Genomic DNA, 21,391 nt, shown 5'->3' with positions numbered 1-21,391 from the left:
ATGAGCTAACATTAAGGGAATCATCAAGCATCACATCAAACACTTCACTGCAGTGACTTAAGTTGCAGGTTTAAACATGGAGTATGTGACTTAGGAAATGGTAGCCAAAGAACAGAAAGGTTGGTAGCCAAAGAACAGAAAGGTTCTGAGCCAAAAATTCAATGTTTAACTGTTCTCAGGAATTGAGAATCTAAACTTTAATCAACTGCAACAAATATCGTGCTCTTAATCTTACATTTTCCTATAGATTTGCTGCTAACCAAAGAATTAGGTACCTCTACCGCAATAGGCATCATAGTTACAATTGCACGCTAACGATCTACTTCCAGTTAGCATATTGATAGACTATCTTCAACACAATAAGGTAATAAAATATTACCAACGGATAATATAGAGAGACAGCGAGTATTGATAGACTAAAGACGCAGAATACTGGGAATTGGTTCTGTTCGAACGCTTTATATAGAGAGACAGCAAGTAATCCTAAAAACACTATTTTTACTATGAAATCTAACAATATCTAGAATTTTAGTCATCAAAGTTAAATTGCCGTTTTAGTAGAAAAGAATCTTCCTTTAAAGATTTTGTAGTTCTTCTGTACAAGATTTTTTCAATTATAATACAGCCACTACCCTAAAATACACCTAAAGTTACCTTAAACAGTCTATACCTCTAATGTGTCAAGTAAATGGAAAGCTACACAAAAGATTTCCTTACTTCGTACCATGAGAATGTGAGTTTTGAGACTTCTGGTACGTATGTCTTGCAAGAGGACCGTGCTGTATATGTACCCGGTAAAATCTTCTCAATAACTTCCACTATCTCTTCTGGTTTGTCATTTTATTTTCTCAAAGATAATAAGGGACTCAGAATAAGTACTTACTGCTGCACGTCATATAGTGGAAACCATGTACGTTATATATCAATCTATAGTGACCTTGATTAGGTGCTTACTGATTAATTGTTAGTAGATTTAACAACTATGCTGCTTATCCGGGCTACCAATTTTTTTGAGATCATAGTGGATTGTTTATGGCCGAACAATGTTGAAGTTTGTGTTGGCTGTAACCTGATGATGTGGTTTGAAGTAGAGTGTGTCGACTTTTATGCTATCTCAAGCTTTTTGTATTGGGATACTACTAATCTTATCTAGTTTTTATTTTTTGAAGGTGCTGTTCGGCAAAGAGAAACTGTTCTTCGCTTCATGTATTTCGGTTTGTTAGCTCAAAGCAGTACTATTTTGCAGAATGAGGTCTCCCGTTCATCCCAATTCCAAAAACATATATCTAGAAACACGAATAAAAAAATAACAAAAGAAAATATCAAGGAAGCACTATGATGCCTATTGGGGATACTAAAGAGTCTAATCAAATATCTGGAATTCCAAGGACTAAATCCTATGTTTATGCAAGTTGCCATCAAGGCTTTAACATCTAAATTTAGCGGTACTATCAAGTGGGGATGTAGTCCTTTTAAAGACTGTAAGCACATCTTTGAGGCATTTTATCAATCAATGGTTGAGCATTGTACAAGAACGTAAGTGTTTCAAAATAGGTCAGATAAACTACGACCTAGAATGGATTTCAAAAGTCTAGAGTTCATGAATCATGATTATAATTATTAAATTGATAACATCTGTAAAGAAATTAACATGATAATCTGTATAGTTGTTTAGTTAGGATACAGACTAGATAGAGAATTATAGGAGACATACTTACTTGTTAGTTAAGGACTCCAGTAAGAGCAACCAGAAGAAACTCGATGTGGTTTCAAACAAATTGATAAATTAGGGATTTTTTCATATTGAAATAATATGGGATTCGACAATGGCGCTGCTGAACATCTAGAAATTGAAAGTAAAAATCCCCTCTAGTCTAGAACTCTTTGTCTTGGCATACAGCAGAAGAAATAGAAAGCAAAGTGGATAGTGGCCACAGGATAGTGGAGCAGTCTACCACTATTTCTCTAAAAGTGCCACTACCTTATGCCTACTCGAAAGTCCTCTTTTAACGGTTGCACGTAATGACCGACATAACACGCCTTTAGACTCATATCAGCATGTTCGACGGTTCACCTTTCATCGGGAACAACAGCCAGGGCCCTGGACCATAGCATACTCTCCGTAATCGCACATTCAGAAATGAAGTAAGCAGAGTTTTTTTCTACTTATTCCACAGTCAATATATTTAGACTTATAAGTTGGTGAACCTGATTGTACAGAAGAATTCTTGGAAGATCTCACAAATTAATATTCAAGATCAATTTAATCGTATTCGAGATTTGAAATCTGAATCTATCTTTCAAGATACGTATTCAACAAGAACAAGTCTCGTTATTGATCGCAATTAATAAGAACTTTAACTACCTAGACTTATTACGTACTACTTGTGTTACTCCTATTATAAAAGATAAAACAATATAAGGCACAAATGGATATACACAAGACACCAAGAGTTCTGTGATGAGGAAAACTGCACCTGTAGAAAAAACTCGGGACCTCGTCCAGCTTTGAATACCAAATTGTATTAAGCCGCGACAGACACTAGCCTACTAACATATTTCTGACTAGAATGTTGTTGAGACCGAATTAACCTTCCAAGCAATTCAACTGCAGTCGTGCTCCTTATGTCTCTTGAACCTTGCAAGGCTTTACGCAATTGATTCCCTTAGCTTGCGTCCTTTACAGCCTAAGAGTTGTTTTAACCAAAGTGGAGACTTTGGTACCAATATGCCTCTAACAGATACGCCTATTTAATTTCCCCTTTGATCTTTCAATCTAGGTTTGAAAATCTGTTTGCAATAAAAAAAAAAGTCCAGAAAACCTGTGAAGCTCTAAATATTAAACCCAGATTACAACCTAATTGAAGTACCAAATCTAGATTGATCAATTATAAGAATCATAATTACATAAGTAAACTAAAATAAACCCAAACACGCTGGTACTTTATAAATGAGAATCTCTCAACGTGTTGTTTACAGATACACATAGAAAAACATATATAAACGATACATAAATGTCTTAAATTCGCCAAAGCTTTAAACTACGAAAACGAATATATTCACATACACCATCTTTTTTGGCAACTGAAAAAACTGAAGTGAGAACGAGTGAGCACATCATTCCAAAGGGGTGCTTAGTGGAAATATATATAACTCTTAAGTAATCACTAACATGCTTCAAAGTTCAAAATACAAGTGAAATCATAAAAGAGTAGAAACAGGTTTATCCTTATCGTGATTAAATTTCTTTAGAATATTTTCAACAAAATGAAATTGACTAAGACTAAGTAATTTAAAGAATTATAATGAATTAAAGCATTCAACAAATTATGCATCAAGAAGTAAGTGTATCTCGTTAAACTCATTGGAGAAGATGACACAAGAACAACCCTAATCAATAATAACAACATCATCCACATGAAGTGTCCGCCATTATTTATAGTATTACCATCAAGATCAGGAAGTTAGATAATCAAGTTTAATATACAAACGAGTGATTTCCCCAAAATAAATAGTATATATATGATATTATCGACGGATGAGCATCCAAGTAATATCGAAACGGAAGAGAGTCTGCCCTACTACTAATAGTTAATATATAATATCGATATGGAAGAGCGTCCTCCCTACTAAGTAATATCGAAATGAATGATCATCCACCCTACTAAGTAATATTGCCGACGGAAGACCATCTGTCTTACTCAACTTAGCAGGAGTCGTGGGGAATCACAGACACTCCTTGTGGGAAAACCACATAATCCATAATAAACACACTTCAACATATGAAGAAACATCAAAACCAAAATGCACACATATAGTAAAACGCGCCATGCTCGCATATAAAGAAAAACTCAATGATTAATGGAAAATTATAAGAGTTGCCACCTGATTTGATAACAAACCACGTCTACTCCAAGATTTTTCATCTATGAGTCTATAGTACCGTTCATCATCATCATCTTGAACGTGTAAATACCATCTTTTCTTTCGAGGTTGATTTAATCATTCGAATTAACACCACCATCATCAACCATAACTTGGTCTTTTTCCCCTCCTATCAATCTCAATCACAAGATCATCTCTCATAAACCCGAGAACAAAATTACGAATTTTTGTTCACAATTCACAACAACGATTCATAATAACATCACATGTTTCTTAATCTGTTTTACCTCGTCACTTAAGTTTGGTAACTCAATGTACAAATCTCTCTCTCAATCGTCAGAGAAGAAAATGAACAAGGAAACATAAGAGAGAAAAAGATGAGTCTGAGTTTTTTCTTGACTCAATGATTTATTCTTCGCCCAATATCCAAATAACATGTTCAAATAGTCTATTTCGCATAAGTTCAATGCTACTAGTTTCATCTCCAGTTTTTGAGATCTACTACTATAAAATTCATATTTAATTAATCAAGTCATTAGCGGCTAAATCATATGTTGACCGACCAAATAGCGTTGACGAACTTGCGGTTCCTTAAAAAACCTCACGAATATGGAACACTTACCCTCAGTTAGCTAAGAATCCTTTATTACTGGACATCTCTTAAGAACAATCCAAACAAATCAAAGAAAATTATATATATATATTGAGGAATCGCAAAATCTAAGATGAACAGAACTTTATGATTTCTATCTATCTCGCTCCTAATCCGAGATAACAAGAACCTCGAAGATCAATAAGAACAAAATCAGGATACACAAACTATCAGGTAAAAGATAGTCGGACCAGGCTTCTCGAATCCCTAAGTGAAGTCTTTATGTCGTAACCTAATTATGTTTTTCAGAGGGAACCTAGATTTTTTTGTTGGACGACTCTAGGCTCTAGCAAGAAACTAGGATACAAAAGTGGCAGCAATTAATAAATCATGTAGCATGAGTCTTTTTATTTATAAATTTTCAAGGCTCTAGGTAGATTTGCATTCAAGCTAAGATAACTTCAAATTCAAGCAAACACTTTCTCATTTTAGATGAAACTCTTATTAGAAATTCATGTAAGCATGTGAGAAGTTCGTCTTGAAATTAAATAGAAGAATATACACAATGGTCTAGGTTTCTGGAATCGCGTACACTAGAAACTCAATACTTAAACCATGATTCACAAACACATGGAGATTTAGTGAACAAAGTTGTCTTAAAAGTGTTTAGTGAGAGTTGTAGCAATGTCAAACGTATTTGTGAAAATAGTTTATGAGCATCTGCTTAGTTCGGCCTTGTATATTTCGTCGAAGGAAATTGTGCATACCCATGATTGTAACAACTATATATTTTTGTATGTTGATACTGTTCCTTTGCATTTTATGGTCATCACCAGAGAGGAAGGTAAATGGCTAAGCATCTTCTTTTCCATTACAACGTGGCCTTGTGTATTTGGTGTCTTTTTCTTAAGGATTGAACATAAAATGGGAGACTCATGTTGATATCACAACTCCCATCTCTAGCTGGCCTAGTAGATCTAACTTGAATAGGATGGTAATTGTGTTGAAAGTGCTCCCCGCCGCTATTATTGGAATCTAGAAAGGAATTTGAGAGCCTTCCAAGATGTCAATAAGGAAATGATTGGTATCTTGGAATTAGTGAAGTTTGATTGTGGTCGTGAAACGCATTGGTTGCATAACATGGATATGTTATTTCCATAAAGCAGCTCGTTATCATATGAGGTGGGGTCATATGTCAACATCCTTGAGGCAGATCTTTGAAAGTTGAGACTCTATATGTTGGATGGGTGGGAAATGTTGTTTTGGTATGTGTTTATTTATGCTTTTTGGTGCGAGGAGCAACCCCATATAATATGGAGTCCTGTTATTAGGAGAAAAAGAATGGATATGTAGAGGGAAACATTTTGGCCAAAGTTTAGTCAATGTACGATCAAAATTAAATGCATTTAAAATATGTAAGTATTTCGTAACACCTATCATACCCTTGAGGTTGGTTCCTATGGAAATTGGATAAAGGAACCATTTTCCATGCCAGCTGGCGCTACTATGGGAGAAAACATAAGCGGTTGAGTCTCCACCGAACGGTTGGGAAAAGACCAGCCGGTTTTAAAGAGACCGCTAGCGGTGGAATCGTCGTTTATTGAACAGTGAAATAACGGCTATTTATCCCACCTCCCCCCACGTTTCCCTATAAATTCACACCATTTAATTCAATTTAATCACACCTAATTTTCTCATTAACTATATCCTTACTCACTATTTTCTACCTTAATCATCTGTCTTATTTTTTTTTCTTCAACTGAATGGATATGGATTCTTCTGACGAAGAAGTGCGTATTCATATGGATCGATTTGAAGAACAACAATGAGTATTCGTTCAGGCGTTGAATCAAATTGATGATGAATTAGATGAAGATAAAGAACTAACCAACAACTTGACGCAGCTACATTCATCGGGGCAAATACCTAGAGACACAGATCCAAGAGAAGTCTTCACAAGAAGATATACGTACCGGGATCGGGATGAATGTCATGAAAAGCTAATGCACGATTATTTTCTTCCTGACTGTGTGTTCTCTGTTAAAAATTTCCAAGGTCGATTCCGCATGCCTAGACATTTGGTGTTAAAGATTATTGGTGAGCTTTGTCAGGTAGAACCTCAATTTAATTATCAGTATGATGCACTGAATATTAGGGGTCATAGCCCTGAACAAAAGTTTACTTCGGTTTTGAGGATTTTAGGATACGGAAGACCTCCAGATTCTAATGATGAGTACCTTCGCATTGGCAAAACAACTGCATACAAGTATCTTGTGTTGATTTTCGAAACAATGATTAATCATGTTGGTCCTACCTATTTACGAAAACCAACTGATGCAGATGTTAGAGAAATATTAAAGCAGAATCAGGAAAGGGGATTTCCTGAAATTCTGGGTAGTCTTGAATGCATGCATTGGGTATGGACTGGATGCCCTACCTATTGGGCCGGTCAGTATAAGGGTCACTACGCAAAACCAACAGTGATCCTTGAGGCTGCTGCTTCTTATGATTGTTGGATATGACACGCTTTTTCTGGTCTCCCAGGATCTCAAAACGATATAAATGTTTTACACAAATCGCCTTTGTTTGAAGATTTAAAGTATGGAATTTCTCCTCAAGTAAATTTCAATATCAACGGGAATCACAACACTCATGGTTGTTATCTTGCAGATGGAATTTATACAAAATGGTCAACTTTAGTTCAATGTTACCGTCATCCACCTACCGGTGAAATGGGTCGTGTAGTTTTTAAGTGGTAGTAAAGTTCGTTCAACTCAGACTTGTGTAGACTCGATTTTAGACTCAAATTAAAATAGAAAACTTAAAAAGAAATTGTTATCAAGATTATAAAAAGCACTGAGACTCAGGATTCCACCAATCTCCAATTTTTATGTGATTTAATCTAGTCAATATTTATGCAACTCTTTACGTTTAAAGTGATTCTAATATTTTTGCCTTGACAAGTAGATTCTCAAAACAATAGTTGTAAATCGAAAGCATGGACCATCAAAAGACTTAACCTAAGCATGACCCATCAATTGAGAACACAACCACTTAATCAGAATCATATATTCGATTTCAGTTCGGTGCAAATAATCATAAAATAATTACAAAAATTAAATTAAATAGAATTTACCACATAATAATTGGAAAAATGGCTTTCTCCGTCGCCTCAGCAATGGGGTTTAGCTCCTCATATTAATCACTTGCTCAAAATATTTGTTCATAGCCCAAAAGTTGATTAAAAGAATGAAAAACTATAAAACTGATTGTTTGCAACGGTGTAGTGGCGTTGCAAAACGATGGACGACTGTTACAAAGAAGTCACTGTAGCAGCATTACAAATTTGAGACGTTTTTCTTATTTGCAACGTTTGTTCTTCAGCAACAGTAGCAGAAACGCGGGTTTTCCTGCAACTCGATCTCTTCAGCTCTTTGGTGTTACAAACTCCTCTGCGACTGCTCCAACGACTTCGTCCCCTTCCCTGGGGACTCGAACACACCTTTTATACTCCTCAGAAACCTAAAAAATAGCGATTAAATTCCTCTTTTTCTTTTCGTGCAAGCCACGACAATAATCTTCTCTACCAACTTCCTTACGCGTTTCTAAGACTTCCAAATCATCCGAAACTCTTCCTTAGATAGAATCTCATCTTAGGAAACAATATCACGCCTTTAGTCTCCCTGAAATTCCTAAAATAATTCCTGCAGAGACCCGTGTATAACTCCACCTCTGTTTTGTTCCAAATCGATTTCTAGCCCAATTCAATCCATTCTACCAAGCCTGTTATGCTTAATCACGTCCATCCCAACAAATTCCAGCGATTGAATCTCTCTAGAACAACTTCAATTCTTCAACCCTAATTTTTTTCTTTGCTGGATATTTTTCCCGCCAAAATTTCATTCGAATTTGAGAAGAAAGTGACCTCCCCCTATTCTGTGTTGGTCTCCCTTTAGCAGCTGCCTGGAAATGGATGCCCCTTAGTAATTAGGTCGCCCCTTATCCAAATTGAGAATCCGAATAGCAAGTTGGTGTGAATTCTAAGATGCACACAAAACACTTGCAAGTATACAAGGTCAAGATTTATAATAAAATGGTGAGTAGGGGTTTGTCCACAGGGAGAGGAGCATATGAGAAGTTTTCCTAACTAAGATGTGTAATAAGCTAAGGGCAGGCAAGGTTGCAGGCAGAGAAACAAGAACATAAAGTAAGGCAAAAGAGAAGCAGGTTAAGAACCAAAGCAAGGAAAGATAAGCAAGAACCAAAAATGCAGGGTAAGGCAACAAAGGAGCAGTTAAGAAAAAGCAACAAACTACCAAGGCTTGGCAGCCAAGGGCAAGAGGCAAGATTGTGCACTGCCTTCAGTGCACAGTAGCTACAAGATGCAGGAACATAAAAGGCATGAAAATAAAGCTGAAATGCAAAAACACAGAACTTGAAAAAGTGACTGAAATTAAGATTGATTAAAAGAGAAGTGGTGGGCAAGCCAAAGCATATGATCCACCTTGTATCCTAATCAAGTAACATGGTCTAGGTTAAGTTCTTTCCTAAGCATACAACTAGAAATGAGAGAACACCAACTTGCTTGCTAGGCTACCCCTAGCATTGGCTGTCTTTTGACAGTACAGCCAATCACAGGCTCTATAAGCATTGGCCTCTCTCAAATACACATTCACAACACAGCAGGGAAGAATTATCCTAGCTCAATCACACTTGACAGTGCACAAGGCTTCACTGAGCCTTGGCCTGAAAGTGATTAGCTCATGCTAACCATGTTTAAAACAATCACATTCAACATATGTAAAAATTCAAGCACAAGTAGCATCATTTGAGATAACAAAACACATAAGCAATATTCTACTGATAAGTATTGAAATTTGAAATTCAACAAAATTTTGTTCAATTCTCTACTGGCTAGTCCAGAGAGGTAAAAATGGTCTCTCTCTAATGCTTCCCCCAACACCAATTTATACCCATTACACAAAATTAGGTTTTCCCCCAATTTTCCCCAAAGTCAGTAAAATTAGGTTTTGCCAATTACCTACTGTTGATGAAATTCTCGCTCCATCTCGTCGACCCATCCTTCTATTTTTCTTCCTGAGTCATCTCCCGCTCCAATTGCTGCTCTAACATCAACTTATATCTTCAATTTCTCACCTAGGGTTTCAGTCGGCAGAGATGAGAAATTGAGGAGATTAGTTGATGTAAACGTGATAGTGATGATGGGTATAGGTAGAGTGATTTGGGGAGAAAATAGTGGAGTGATTTGGGGTGAGGTGGTGGTGATGGAGACGGACATGGTGGTGGTGATGGCGACAGCGTCGCTGTGGAGAAGATGGTGGAGAGGGTATGGCTCGACTGTGTTTGGGTTAGGTGGATGGGCTCGGGTACTAGGGTGTAAGGCGAATGCATCGAGTCTTGATGATCTGCGACGCTGAGCCGTGGGATTGGGAGATGAAAGATCAATCGGACGGTGATGTGAAGTGAAGCTTGTAGCGACCGCTAGATTATATAATACAACAAAATCAACGATGCCAGATGGAGTTAGGTGTTGTAGTGTTAGGCGGAGATATCAATCTTCGATGCACAGCAAGGGAGCGACCGTTGGATTCAACTACCATCTAATCTGAAGGCTTGGAATTTCAGCTATGTGGTGCTCGGCAGAGACATCAGATTTCGATGCTCTATGAGGGAGCGACCGTCGGATGCTTCTGAGAAATGATCTGATGGCTGAGAACGGAGGCGCTTTTGTGTGTAGAAAATGAGGTTGTGCGCACCATTCTTCGCGGCTTCCTTGCGTAATTTCTCCCGGCTTTTCACTACTTTTCTGCTCTTTTCGCTCCGCGACTCATCCGAACTTTATTTATTACCTAAAAATGCAAAATTAATTAATAAAAATATTTATTCTTGAAAACAATGAAAATACAGAATATGGGGTAAAATGTAGAATTAATGCATAAAAGATGAGTTAAATTGCCAACAAAAAGGGATAAATATATACATTATTTGGCACTCATCAAATACCCCCAAACCTGAATTTTACTTGTCCTCAAGTAAAACAAAACTAAGGAAATCCTAACTATACCATTGTCGCTGGTCTCTCGAATGCATTTAGCGTATGCACTAAGCCTTTTAAACCACTAAGTGTCCCTAGTGGACGAGTTGAAGTCTCGTGAAGGTTTACCAGAGGTGTGCCTACAAAACCTAAGGACAAAATATAAGCTCATATTCCATCAAACGTGACATGTGCAAAACAGTTAAGCTCACAGCAAAATGGAGATGTCAATCTAGCTATCGAAGGCACAATCCTAGCACTGATAACAAAAAAAGACATGTGATAAGAGTGTAAAGTGTATCTACACATGTGTAAAGAAAGATCTGAAGTCATGACTACTAATCACCAAGAGATAGTTTCTCAGGCTAAGAATTGAGGTCGAAATCTAGCTAGCTGTCCGGACTTTACGAGAATTGTGAATGAGTTGGAGGTATTTCACAATTTCTCGCGTTGTACATCAATGGCATACACCCTCCTTGCTTATTACAAAGAAACAACAAAAGATGACAAATTACATGACTCTTATTTACATTTACTATTCTCTTTTATTTTTGGAACAAGAGATGATGGAATTGATAAATACTTGATTTTTTTTTTTTTTTTTTTTTTTTTTTTTTTTTTTTTTTTTTTTTTTTTTTTTTTTTTTTTTTTTTTTTTTTTTTTTTTTTTTTTTTTTTTTTTTTTTTTTTTTTTTTTTTTTTTTTTTTTTTTTTTTGAACAAGGAAACACTTTTGATACATATACAAAAGGAAACAAAAGATTACATGACACTTTGCAAGAGGTAGCCCTTTTTGATGCACCCAGTTAAATTCGATGGTTGTCTTTCTTAATGTAACCTCCACCTTCTATCCCAACCAACCAAAGAACAAGCTAGTCAAGTTTCGTTCAGTATTCTAAAGTGATTGGCAATCGTAACTTCTTATCAAACACCTTGAAGATCGAGGCCATACATGTATTGGTAGATCGTGCGCGTGCAAATTTCTTATCACAATGTGAATTGTGCTAGAATCAGGGTGCCTAAATATCTAGACTAAGACTCCTAATAAAAATACATATTTGCACAAGAGTCAACATTTCAAGGTAAATGAGCTCCATTTTTTATGATTTTTCATTTTTTAATTTTTTTGAATTTTGATTTTTCAATTTTTTTGGAATTTTTCAATTTTTTCAAAAAGAAGAAGGAGTTCGTTTTCAATTATGGCAAATTATCATGGTATCTACTCTATACCCCCAAACCTAAACTAAACATTGTCCTCAATGTTTCAAAATATGGAAAGAATTAAAATGCAACATATGGAAAGGGACATGCTGAGTAGAGTAAAAGGAGAGAGAATACCCGATTTCGGCGAAAGCAGAATTAAAACTCCGTTATTCAAGGCAAAAATCCAACATATTTTAGCCGAGATCAAATTGGATTAGCAAAATATATACAAAAGGAACAAAAGGTTTTTTTTTTTTTTTTTTTTTTTTAAATAAAATAAAATTTGGTTTTTGTATGGGAGCAAGCCCACTGTGCAAGCCTCTAATGAAATGGATGGAAGGCTGCGGCCCACGAAACACTAAGTTTTAATTTTGAAAGTTTAATTTGGCCCAGTTGGTTAAGGCCCGACGTTTGTTTTAAAACTTTGGTTTCGAGGTCCACTTTCGAGTGGAATACAAGTCCAATTGATGCTTACAAGCTCAGCTGGGTTTAAACCCAGAGTTCAAAATACAAGTCCAATGAAAGAATTTAAACAAGCCCACAAAAAAAATAAATACAAGCCCACAAATAAATTATTACAAACCCAAAATAGAAAAATAAAAAGCCCAAAAAATTGGGTTAATTATTACAAGCCCACAATTAAATAAATTTGGAAGCCCACAGGTTGGGTTCTCTCAATGAATGGGTTTAGGCTTACCTTTCTAGCACAGCCCAGCTGCTCTGATATTGTTGCAAAAACCCAGTTGGGCTTTGGTTCTTTTCCTTGGTGGCGTCCCAGCAGAGGAAAAACAGGTTCAGAATCAGCAGGTCCAACAGCAAATGAAATGAAGCAGATGCAGATGCAAATGCTATGAAATAAAATACAAAAATAGCTAAGAAAAACACAGATAAAACACAGCACCAATCCCCGGCAGCGGCGCCAAAAACTTGGTGTGAATTCTAAGATGCACACAATATGCTTGCAAGTATACAAGGTCAATATTTGTAATAAAAGAGTGAGTAGGGGTTTGTCCACAGGGAGAGGAGCATATGAGAAGTTTTCCTAACTAAGATGTGTAATAAGCTAAGGGCAGGCAAGGTTGCAGGCAGAGAAACAAGAACATAAAGTAAGGCAAAAGAGAAGCAGGTTAAGAACCAAAGCAAGGAAAGATAAGCAAGAACCAAAAATGCAGGGTAAGGCAACAAAGGAGCAGTTAAGAAAAAGCAACAAACTACCAAGGCTTGGCAGCCAAGGGCAAGAGGCAAGATTGTGCACTGCCTTCAGTGCACAGTAGCTACAAGATGCAGGAACATAAAAGGCATGAAAATAAAGCTGAAATGCAAAAACACAGAACTTGAAAAAGTGACTGAAATTAAGATTGATTAAAAGAGAAGTGGTGGGCAAGCCAAAGCATATGATCCACCTTGTGTCCTAATCAAGTGACATGGTCTAGGTTATATTCAATCCTAAGCATACACTAGAAATGAGAGAACACCAACTTGCTCACTAGTCTACCCCTAGCATTGGCTGTCTTTTGACAGTACAGCCAATCACAGGCTCTATGAGCATTGGCCTCTCTCAAATACACATTCACAACACAGCAGGGAAGAATTATCCTAGCTCAATCACACTTGACAGTGCACAAGGCTTCACTGAGCCTTGGCCTGAAAGTGATTAGCTCATGCTAACCATGTTTAAAACAATCACATTCAACATATGTAAAAATTCAAGCACAAGTAGCATCATTTGAGATAACAAAACACATAAGCAATATTCTACTGATAAGTATTGAAATTTGAAATTCAACAAAATTTTGTTCAATTCTCTACTGGCTAGTCCAGAGAGGTAAATAGTGTCTTTCTAATGCTTCCCCCAACACCAATTTATACCCATTACACAAAATTAGGTTTTCCCCCAATTTTCCCCAAAGTCAGTAAAATTAGGTTTTGCCAATTACCTACTGTTGATGAAATTCTCGCTCCATCTCGTCGACCCATCCTTCTATTTCTCTTCCTGAGTCATCTCCCGCTCCAATTGCTGCTCTAACATCAACTTATATCTTCAATTTCTCACCTAGGGTTTCAGTCGGCAGAGATGAGAAATTGAGGAGATTAGTTGATGTAAACGTGATAGTGATGATGGGTATAGGTAGAGTGATTTGGGGAGAAAATAGTGGAGTGATTTGGGGTGAGGTGGTGGTGATGGAGACGGACATGGTGGTGGTGATGGCGACAGCGTCGCTGTGGAGAAGATGGTGGAGAGGGTATGGCTCGACTGTGTTTGGGTTAGGTGGATGGGCTCGGGTACTAGGGTGTAAGGCGAATGCATCGAGTCTTGATGATCTGCGACGCTGAGCCGTGGGATTGGGAGATGAAAGATCAATCGGACGGTGATGTGAAGTGAAGCTTGTAGCGACCGCTAGATTATATAATACAACAAAATCAACGATGCCAGATGGAGTTAGGTGTTGTAGTGTTAGGCGGAGATATCAATCTTCGATGAACAGCAAGGGAGCGACCGTTGGATTCAACTACCATCTAATCTGAAGGCTTGGAATTTCAGCTCTGTGGTGCTCGGCAGAGACATCAGATTTCGATGCTCTATGAGGGAGCGACCGTCGGATGCTTCTGAGAAATGATCTGATGGCTGAGAACGGAGGCGCTTTTGTGTGTAGAAAATGAGGTTGTGCGCACCATTCTTCGCGGCTTCCTTGCGTAATTTCTCCCGGCTTTTCACTACTTTTCTGCTCTTTTCGCTCCGCGACTCATCCGAACTTTATTTATTACCTAAAAATGCAAAATTAATTAATAAAAATATTTATTCTTGAAAACAATGAAAATACAGAATATGGGGTAAAATGTAGAATTAATGCATAAAAGATGAGTTAAATTGCCAACAAAAAGGGATAAATATATACATTATTTGGCACTCATCACAAGTGTCCTCCGGGGGTGCCCCGCACAACTTTTCGAGCAGATTTTTCCAAAAATGTTTATTGGCAAAAAATACCTACACACACATAAAACACCATAATAAGTACAAAAATGAGCACTATCAATATATAGAATCGAGACAATTTAGACACAAAAATGTGTCTATCAAATACCCCCAAACCTATTATTTGCTAGTCCTCGAGCAAAATAAAATAAAATAAAATCCTAACTCACTAACGCAGGAATCGTCGATTGCATTTAGCGTATGCAATAAGCCTTTAAACCCCTAAGTGTCCCTAGTGGCGGAGTGTTGTCTCCGGAGGGCTTACAAGAGGTATACCCACAAAACCTTTACTCCAGACCCTAGTTATCTACGCAGAACCTTGGAAGGCACTAAAGAATCTCCTTGGTTGGCATACTTATTGACTACAGGAGGAAGTACCCTGATGCGAAATTCCAATTGATGTACACGAGTTTGCACTCAAGCATACTAAAAATTCATATAAAGTGACAGAGCTCTACTCAGATAGTTGCACTATGGACATCAATATCCGGAGTCAAAACTAATCACATGGATAGATCAAGAAGATGGATATAGAAAAACATATATGGTTTTGATGTTTACTAAGTGAACGGCGTTTCCCATATCTGTCTGAAGGCCTCCGCCAAAATGAACCTATCCTAATGGATTGAGATACTGGTCTGACTAATATCAACACACAGGCATATACAAGGGAACCAATGATCGATAATCCTAATTCTAGTTCAACACAACTGGCATATACAAGGGAACCAGTGGTCAACTTTATTCACTGATTTTTTTTTCCTCTTTGTAACTCAATCACTCTAATTCACCCTAGCATTGGTAACAACTTGAATCGTGGGCCCCACCTATCACTTAGAGAAACATGGTTTAAAAACAAAATGAAATAAAAATAGAAGTGAAAAGGACTCAACGAGATATGGTGAAACTTATCATGTTATTTCTAACACCTGAGATCTGTGCTTTTATGAATAGACTCTTCTTAGATGTTTCCATCTAATCAGATTGGTTCCTCAACTCCTACGATCAAAATGCTTCCATCCACTTAGATTAGTTAGTGCAATCCTCAATAGGCATAAATTTCTAGGTTCTGGAGTTTATTTATTCATACTGCAACTAAAAAGTTTCTACCGTACCCCCAAACTTAAATCTAACATTGTCCTCAATGTTCTAAAGATAAAATTAAAAGCATGAACAAGGAGAAACTGTTACCATTTGAAGCAAAGAGATAAGGAAAGATATTACCGTGTTGCAAGAGATTGGGTTACCTCCCAAGAAGTGCTAAATTTAAAGTCTTCAACCATACGTCAAATACCACAAAATGCACCTTTCAAATCATATATCAATAGTCGAAACAACTGTGGGTCAACAAAAGCAAATAAAATTGCCACAATTATCAGACAACTGCACCAAATCAAAAAAATGAACAGACATAGCACATCCTCATCCAAGGTTTCCTGCAAGACAACTGGGTTTTTCTGTTGTGCCCATTTGGGCTTCATACGAGTGTCTTGACAAATTGACTCATTCGAACAACAAGTTTTTAGAATTTCCTCCTGGAAAATATCAGGAGGATCCGGTTGCGGAGTCGGAAGTGACTCAAGTAATACCTCAGGTACACTAGGCTCGAATCCCAAGTTAGGGACTTCTAATGGGGATAATTGACCATTACTACCCCCAAACTTAGGGTAGTCAGTATTCTCGGACAAACCTCTAACTATTGCTTGAATTTCTGGATCCTCAGAGTCTTTAAAATACTCAAGAGCTTCTTCTAGTTCATTACCCCCAAACTTAGGGTCAACACTACTCTCCGTAAGGCCTAGCACTATGGCTTGAATCTCAGGGTCCGTAGAGTCTTTAAAGTACTCAAGAGCTTCTTCTAGTTCATTAGTTTGGTCACCTAACTGACTTAAGAGAATTTCCTCATCAAGTTCATCTAAGGAATCACCAAATAAAGTGTCGTCCCAATTATCCTGAGTTAGATCCTGAACTAAAGTGCTAATCATATTCACTTCCTCTAAATCGTCAGAAGGTTGTCTATTAACATTAAAGAAATTTAGTTCAGTGGTCATATTACCAAAGGAGATGTTCATAAGTCCGGTCCTACAGTTGATGACAGCGTTAGCTGTGGATAAAAATGGGTGACCTAAAATCACTGGTATTTGAGCACTAGGATCCTGAACAGGCTGAGTATCTAGAACAACGAAATCCACTGGATAAATAAATTTATCAACCTCAATCAGAACATCCTCTATGACACCACGAGGTACTTTGACAGACCTATCAGCTAATTGCAATGTCATTTTAGTCGGTTTAAACTTTCCAAGACCTAGCTGGTTGTATACATGATAAGGGAGTAAGTTCACACTAGCTCCTAAGTCAAGCAATGCCTTATCTACTGAATAATTACCGATCACAAAAGATATGGTGGGGCATCCAGGATCTTTATACTTAGGGGATGTTTGGTTCAGAAGGATTGAACTTACCTGACCAGCTAAAAAGGCTTTCTTATGGACATTAAGCTTACACTTTCGTGTACAAAGGCCCTTAAGGAACTTGGCATAAGCAGGCATTTGCCCAATTGCTTCTAATAAAGGGATGTTAATGTTTACCTGCTTAAATATCTCTAATATTTCGTTGAAAGTCGACTCTCTCTTTGTTGGAGCTAACAACTGTGGATATGGGGCTTTGGGTACAAAATGAGACCTGTCGGGAACCACATTGGCATCACTAGAAATTTTATTGGTTTCTTCAGTTAGTGGCTCCTTCTGGGGCTCATCTTGGGAACTAGAAGGTGGATCTACAGTATGTCCACTATTAGGCTTGGCTACCCTATTGTCTACCATTTTACCACTCCTTAGGGTTGTGACAGAATTCACTTGATTAAATGGTTTTGCACCTACTTCATGAACTCCTCTAGGGTTGGGGTAGTCTGACTATGGAGCCTTCCGTTATCTCTCTCACTTAAGGTCTTAGCTATTTGGCCGACTTGAAGTTCTAGCCTAGCAAGGCTCTGAGCATTAGTTTGAAAGTTCTGCTTGGTTTCCTGCTGAAAACTAATTTGGCTCTGTGCTAACATATCCTGAGTTTTTGCTAACATCTTAATAGATTCCTCTAAGCTAGTCATTTTAGTTTCTGGGCCTGATGAATTCTTAGTGTAACCAAAATCTTGGGGAGCATTAGAATTACTAAACTGACCTAGACTCTGGCCCTTAGACCATGAAAGGTTCGGATGGTTTCTCCAACCAGAACTATAGATTTCTGAATATGGGTCAAACTTCTGACGGTTATCAAACCTAGTGTTATTACAGAGAGCATTGACTTGCTCTTCATTATTCTGGCCTTCCCAAAAAGGCTCTATTCTACCACTAGTATGACCCAATTATAAGGCTTCTAACCTTTTTGCTATAGCAGCAATTTTGGCATCTGATTCATAGCCTCCTTCTACCCTATTAACGTTTCCTCTACCTGGAAGAATTGTTTTCTTGGGTTCCCTACTATATTCCCATTGCTGGGTCTTTTCGGCGATTTCATTCAAAAATTCCATCGCCGCATCAACAATTTGGTTTTCAAAACCACCAGTGCATAGAGACTCAACCATGGTTGTTGTTGAATAATCTAAACCCTCATAAAGGATTTGAACTAGCCTAACCTTTTCTAAACCATGATGAGGACATTGGGCTAATAAGTCATTGAACCTTTCCAAATACCTATACAAAGACTCTCCCTCCTGTTGAGAAAATGTGCAGATTTGCGTCCTAATAGACGATGTTTTGTGCCTAGGGAAAAACTTGTTCAAAAAGGCAGATGTAAGTTGTTCATATGTTTCGATTGATTCGGAAGCCAAACTATACAGCCACGACTTGGCTTTATCTTTTAAGGAAAAGGGGAATAACCTGAGTTTCAAAGCATCATCATCAAGTTTTCTAATTTTTAGGGTACTACAAATTTCCTCAAAGTCCCTAACATGGAAGTATGGGTTTTCATTTTCTTTCCCTAAAAAGATTGGGAGCATCTGTAGGGTCCCAGGCCTAAGTTCATAATTTGCTTCAGTTTCAGCTAACCTGATACAGGAGGGACGAGTAGTCCTAGTAGGATTCAACAAAGCTTTTAAAGTTGCCATTTTTGGCTCTATCGGGATATTTGGGATTCTATGCAATCACAAAACAAGGCTGACTCAACCAAATCAAACCTAATTTTCTAGCAAACAAAAAGCATGATGGTTCCACTTAGATTGTTTCTAGACCAGCTTTTATTCTTTCGAAAAAGAACTCGTTACAATCTGAGCAAACCCCTCTGGAATCAGTCCGAGTCAAAGTAAGTTGAATCGAGGCGAGGGAAGCTCAGTGGAGCTTTGATACCCAAGGCCTCACCGATTACAAAGCGGCGCAGTCACGCATTCAACTCACAGAAACCATCATGAACTTCGAAGTATGCTCAAAAGAGTAACCAATATTTTTCGAACGACTTTCCTATTAAGCTCGTTACCCTATAGGTCTCGTTCTAGTCAAAATTTTATGCTTAGGTTCGCGTTTGGTTTTGTTTTCCTAAGGCGGGCAAGAAGAGAACGGTGATGAAATCCGAACCCTTATCTTGTATGGCCAGTCCTTGCCCTTTACTAGGAAATTAAAGCAGCCGTTTTCAAGTCCTCAACATATATGCAAACGAAGGAATACAGTAAACCCGCTGACAGGGGATTCACGGGTGTTTCGAAAAACTTACCTCCCGTACCAGACGGGCGAAGAACCGCTGAAGTCGACTTGGGCCACGACTCCTATGTCATGTACGAACCCAAGGGGCCGAGGCGATATCGTAATCACCGTCCTTCTCTGCACACAGTTTTTATTTAAACCAACCCTTCCGTAGGGTTTAAAAATAATAATGTCCCATTCCAAAAATAAAGTCCAAAAAGTGTCCAAAAATAAAAAGAAAAATTACAAAAAATAAAACCCTATTTACAGTTTCTAAAAATAAAACAAAATAACTATATACAAAATCTTCTTCTTCACTCCTTTTGGATTCCTCTTTTATTTCCTTCTTTGGCGATGCTTTCCTTTTATAACACTTTTTCTTCCCTTGTAGCTTCGCTCCAAATCTGAAAAGAATCGAAAAATATCAAAACGCGTAAAAAAGAACAGAAAATAATAAAAATAAAAAGAAACCTAAAACAAATCTAAATACAAGTCCGCGTCGGCGGCGCCAAAAATTGATGTAGTTTTTAAGTGGTAGTAAAGTTCGCTCAACTCAGACTGTTGTGACTCGATTTTAGACTCAAATTAAAATAAAAAACTTAAAAAGGAATTTTTATCAAGATTATAAAAATCACTGAGACTCATGATTCCACCAATCTCCAATTTTTATGTGACTTAATCTAGTCAATATTTATGCAACTCTTTACGTTTAAAGTGATTCTAATATTTTTTCCTAGACAAGTAGATTCTCAAAATAATAGTTGTAAATCGAAAGCATGGACCATCAAAAGACTTAACCTAAGCATGACCCATCAATTGAGACCACAACCACTTAATCAGAATCATATATTCGATTTCAATTTTGTGCAAATAATCATAAAAAAATTATAAAAATTAAATTAAATAGAATTTACCACATAATAATTGGAAAAATGGCTTCCTCCGTCGCCTCAGCAATGGGGTTTAGCTCCTCATATTAATCACTTGCTCAAAATATTTGTTCATAGCCCAAAAGTTGATTAAAAGAATGAAAAACTATAAAACTGATTGTTTGCAACGGTGTAGTGGCGTTGCAAAACGATGGACGACTGTTACAAAGAAGTCACTGTAGCAGCATTACAAATTTGAGACGTTGTTCTTATTTGCAACGTTTGTTCTTCAGCAACAGCAGCAGAAACGCGGGTTTTCCTGCAACTCGATCTCTTCAGCTCTTTGGTGTTACAAACTCCTCTGCGACTGGTCCAACGACTTCGTCCCCTTCCCTGGGACTCGAACACACCTTTTATACTCCTCAGAAAACTAAAAAAATAGCGATTAAATTCCTCCTTTTCTTTTCGTGCAAGCCACGGCAATAATCTTCTCTGCTAACTTCCTTACGCGTATCTAAGACTTCCAAATCATCTGAAACTCTTCCTTAGATAGAATCTCATCTTAGGAAACAATATCACGCCTTTAGTCTCCCTGAAATTCCTAAAATAATTCCTACACAGACCCGTGTATAACTCCACCTCTGTTTTGCTCCAAATCGATTTCTAGCCCATTTCAATCCATTCTAGCGCCCATACCAAGCCTGTTATGCTTAATCACGTCCATCCTAACAAATTCCAGCGATTGAATCTCTCTAGAACAGCTTCAATTCTTCAACCCTAATTTGTTCTTTGCTGGATATTTTTCCCGCCAAAATTTCATTCGAATTTGAGAAAAAAGTGACCTCCCCCTATCTTGTGATGGTCTCCCTTTAGCAGCTGCTTGGAAATGGGTGCCCCTTAGTAATTAGGTTGCCCCTTATCCAAATTGAGAGTCCGAATAGCAAGTGTCCTCCGGGGGTGCCCCGCACAACTTTTCGAGCAGATTTTTCCAAAAATGTTTATTGGCCAAAAATACCTACACACACATAAAACACCATAATAAGTACAAAAATGAGCACTATCAATATATAGAATCGAGACAATTTAGACACAAAAATGTGTCTATCAGCCGTTCATACTCGTATTTCAATACAAAACAAATG

General features: G+C 37.5%; 2 protein-coding genes across 2 annotated transcripts in view; one reads left to right on the top strand and one right to left on the bottom strand.

The window, feature by feature from the left end:
* Window positions 1-1,958, bottom strand: part of LOC113331737 (phosphopantothenate--cysteine ligase 2-like) — a 4,993-nt gene extending 3,035 nt beyond the window's left edge. The window contains exon 1 of the mRNA XM_026578383.1: window positions 1,719-1,958. The gene's annotated coding sequence lies outside the window, so the exon portion shown is untranslated. The remainder of the gene's footprint in view (window positions 1-1,718) is intronic.
* Window positions 1,959-6,543: 4,585 nt separating this feature from the next.
* LOC113332091 lies at window positions 6,544-7,236 on the top strand. Its single transcript, XM_026578763.1, has 2 exons — window positions 6,544-6,925; window positions 7,022-7,236. The coding sequence occupies exons 1-2, from the start codon at window positions 6,544-6,546 to the stop codon at window positions 7,234-7,236; spliced, it is 597 nt and encodes a 198-aa protein (XP_026434548.1).
* The last annotated feature ends 14,155 nt before the right edge of the window (window positions 7,237-21,391 follow it).

This window comes from Papaver somniferum, unplaced genomic scaffold (genome assembly GCF_003573695.1).
Source record: "Papaver somniferum cultivar HN1 unplaced genomic scaffold, ASM357369v1 unplaced-scaffold_128, whole genome shotgun sequence".
Classification (NCBI taxonomy): domain Eukaryota; kingdom Viridiplantae; phylum Streptophyta; class Magnoliopsida; order Ranunculales; family Papaveraceae; genus Papaver; species Papaver somniferum.
Note: the sequence above shows the minus strand (reverse complement) of the source record. Positions and strands in the feature narration are given on the sequence as shown.

Bases quoted from the DNA above. Each gene is read 5' to 3' on its own strand.
- LOC113332091 (XM_026578763.1), top strand. From the start codon at position 6,544: ATGCCTAGACATTTGGTGTTAAAGATTATTGGTGAGCTTTGTCAGGTA. The intron at 6,926-7,021 runs GTCAGTATAAGG...CTGGTCTCCCAG, and splicing joins ATGCCCTACCTATTGGGCCG to GATCTCAAAACGATATAAAT.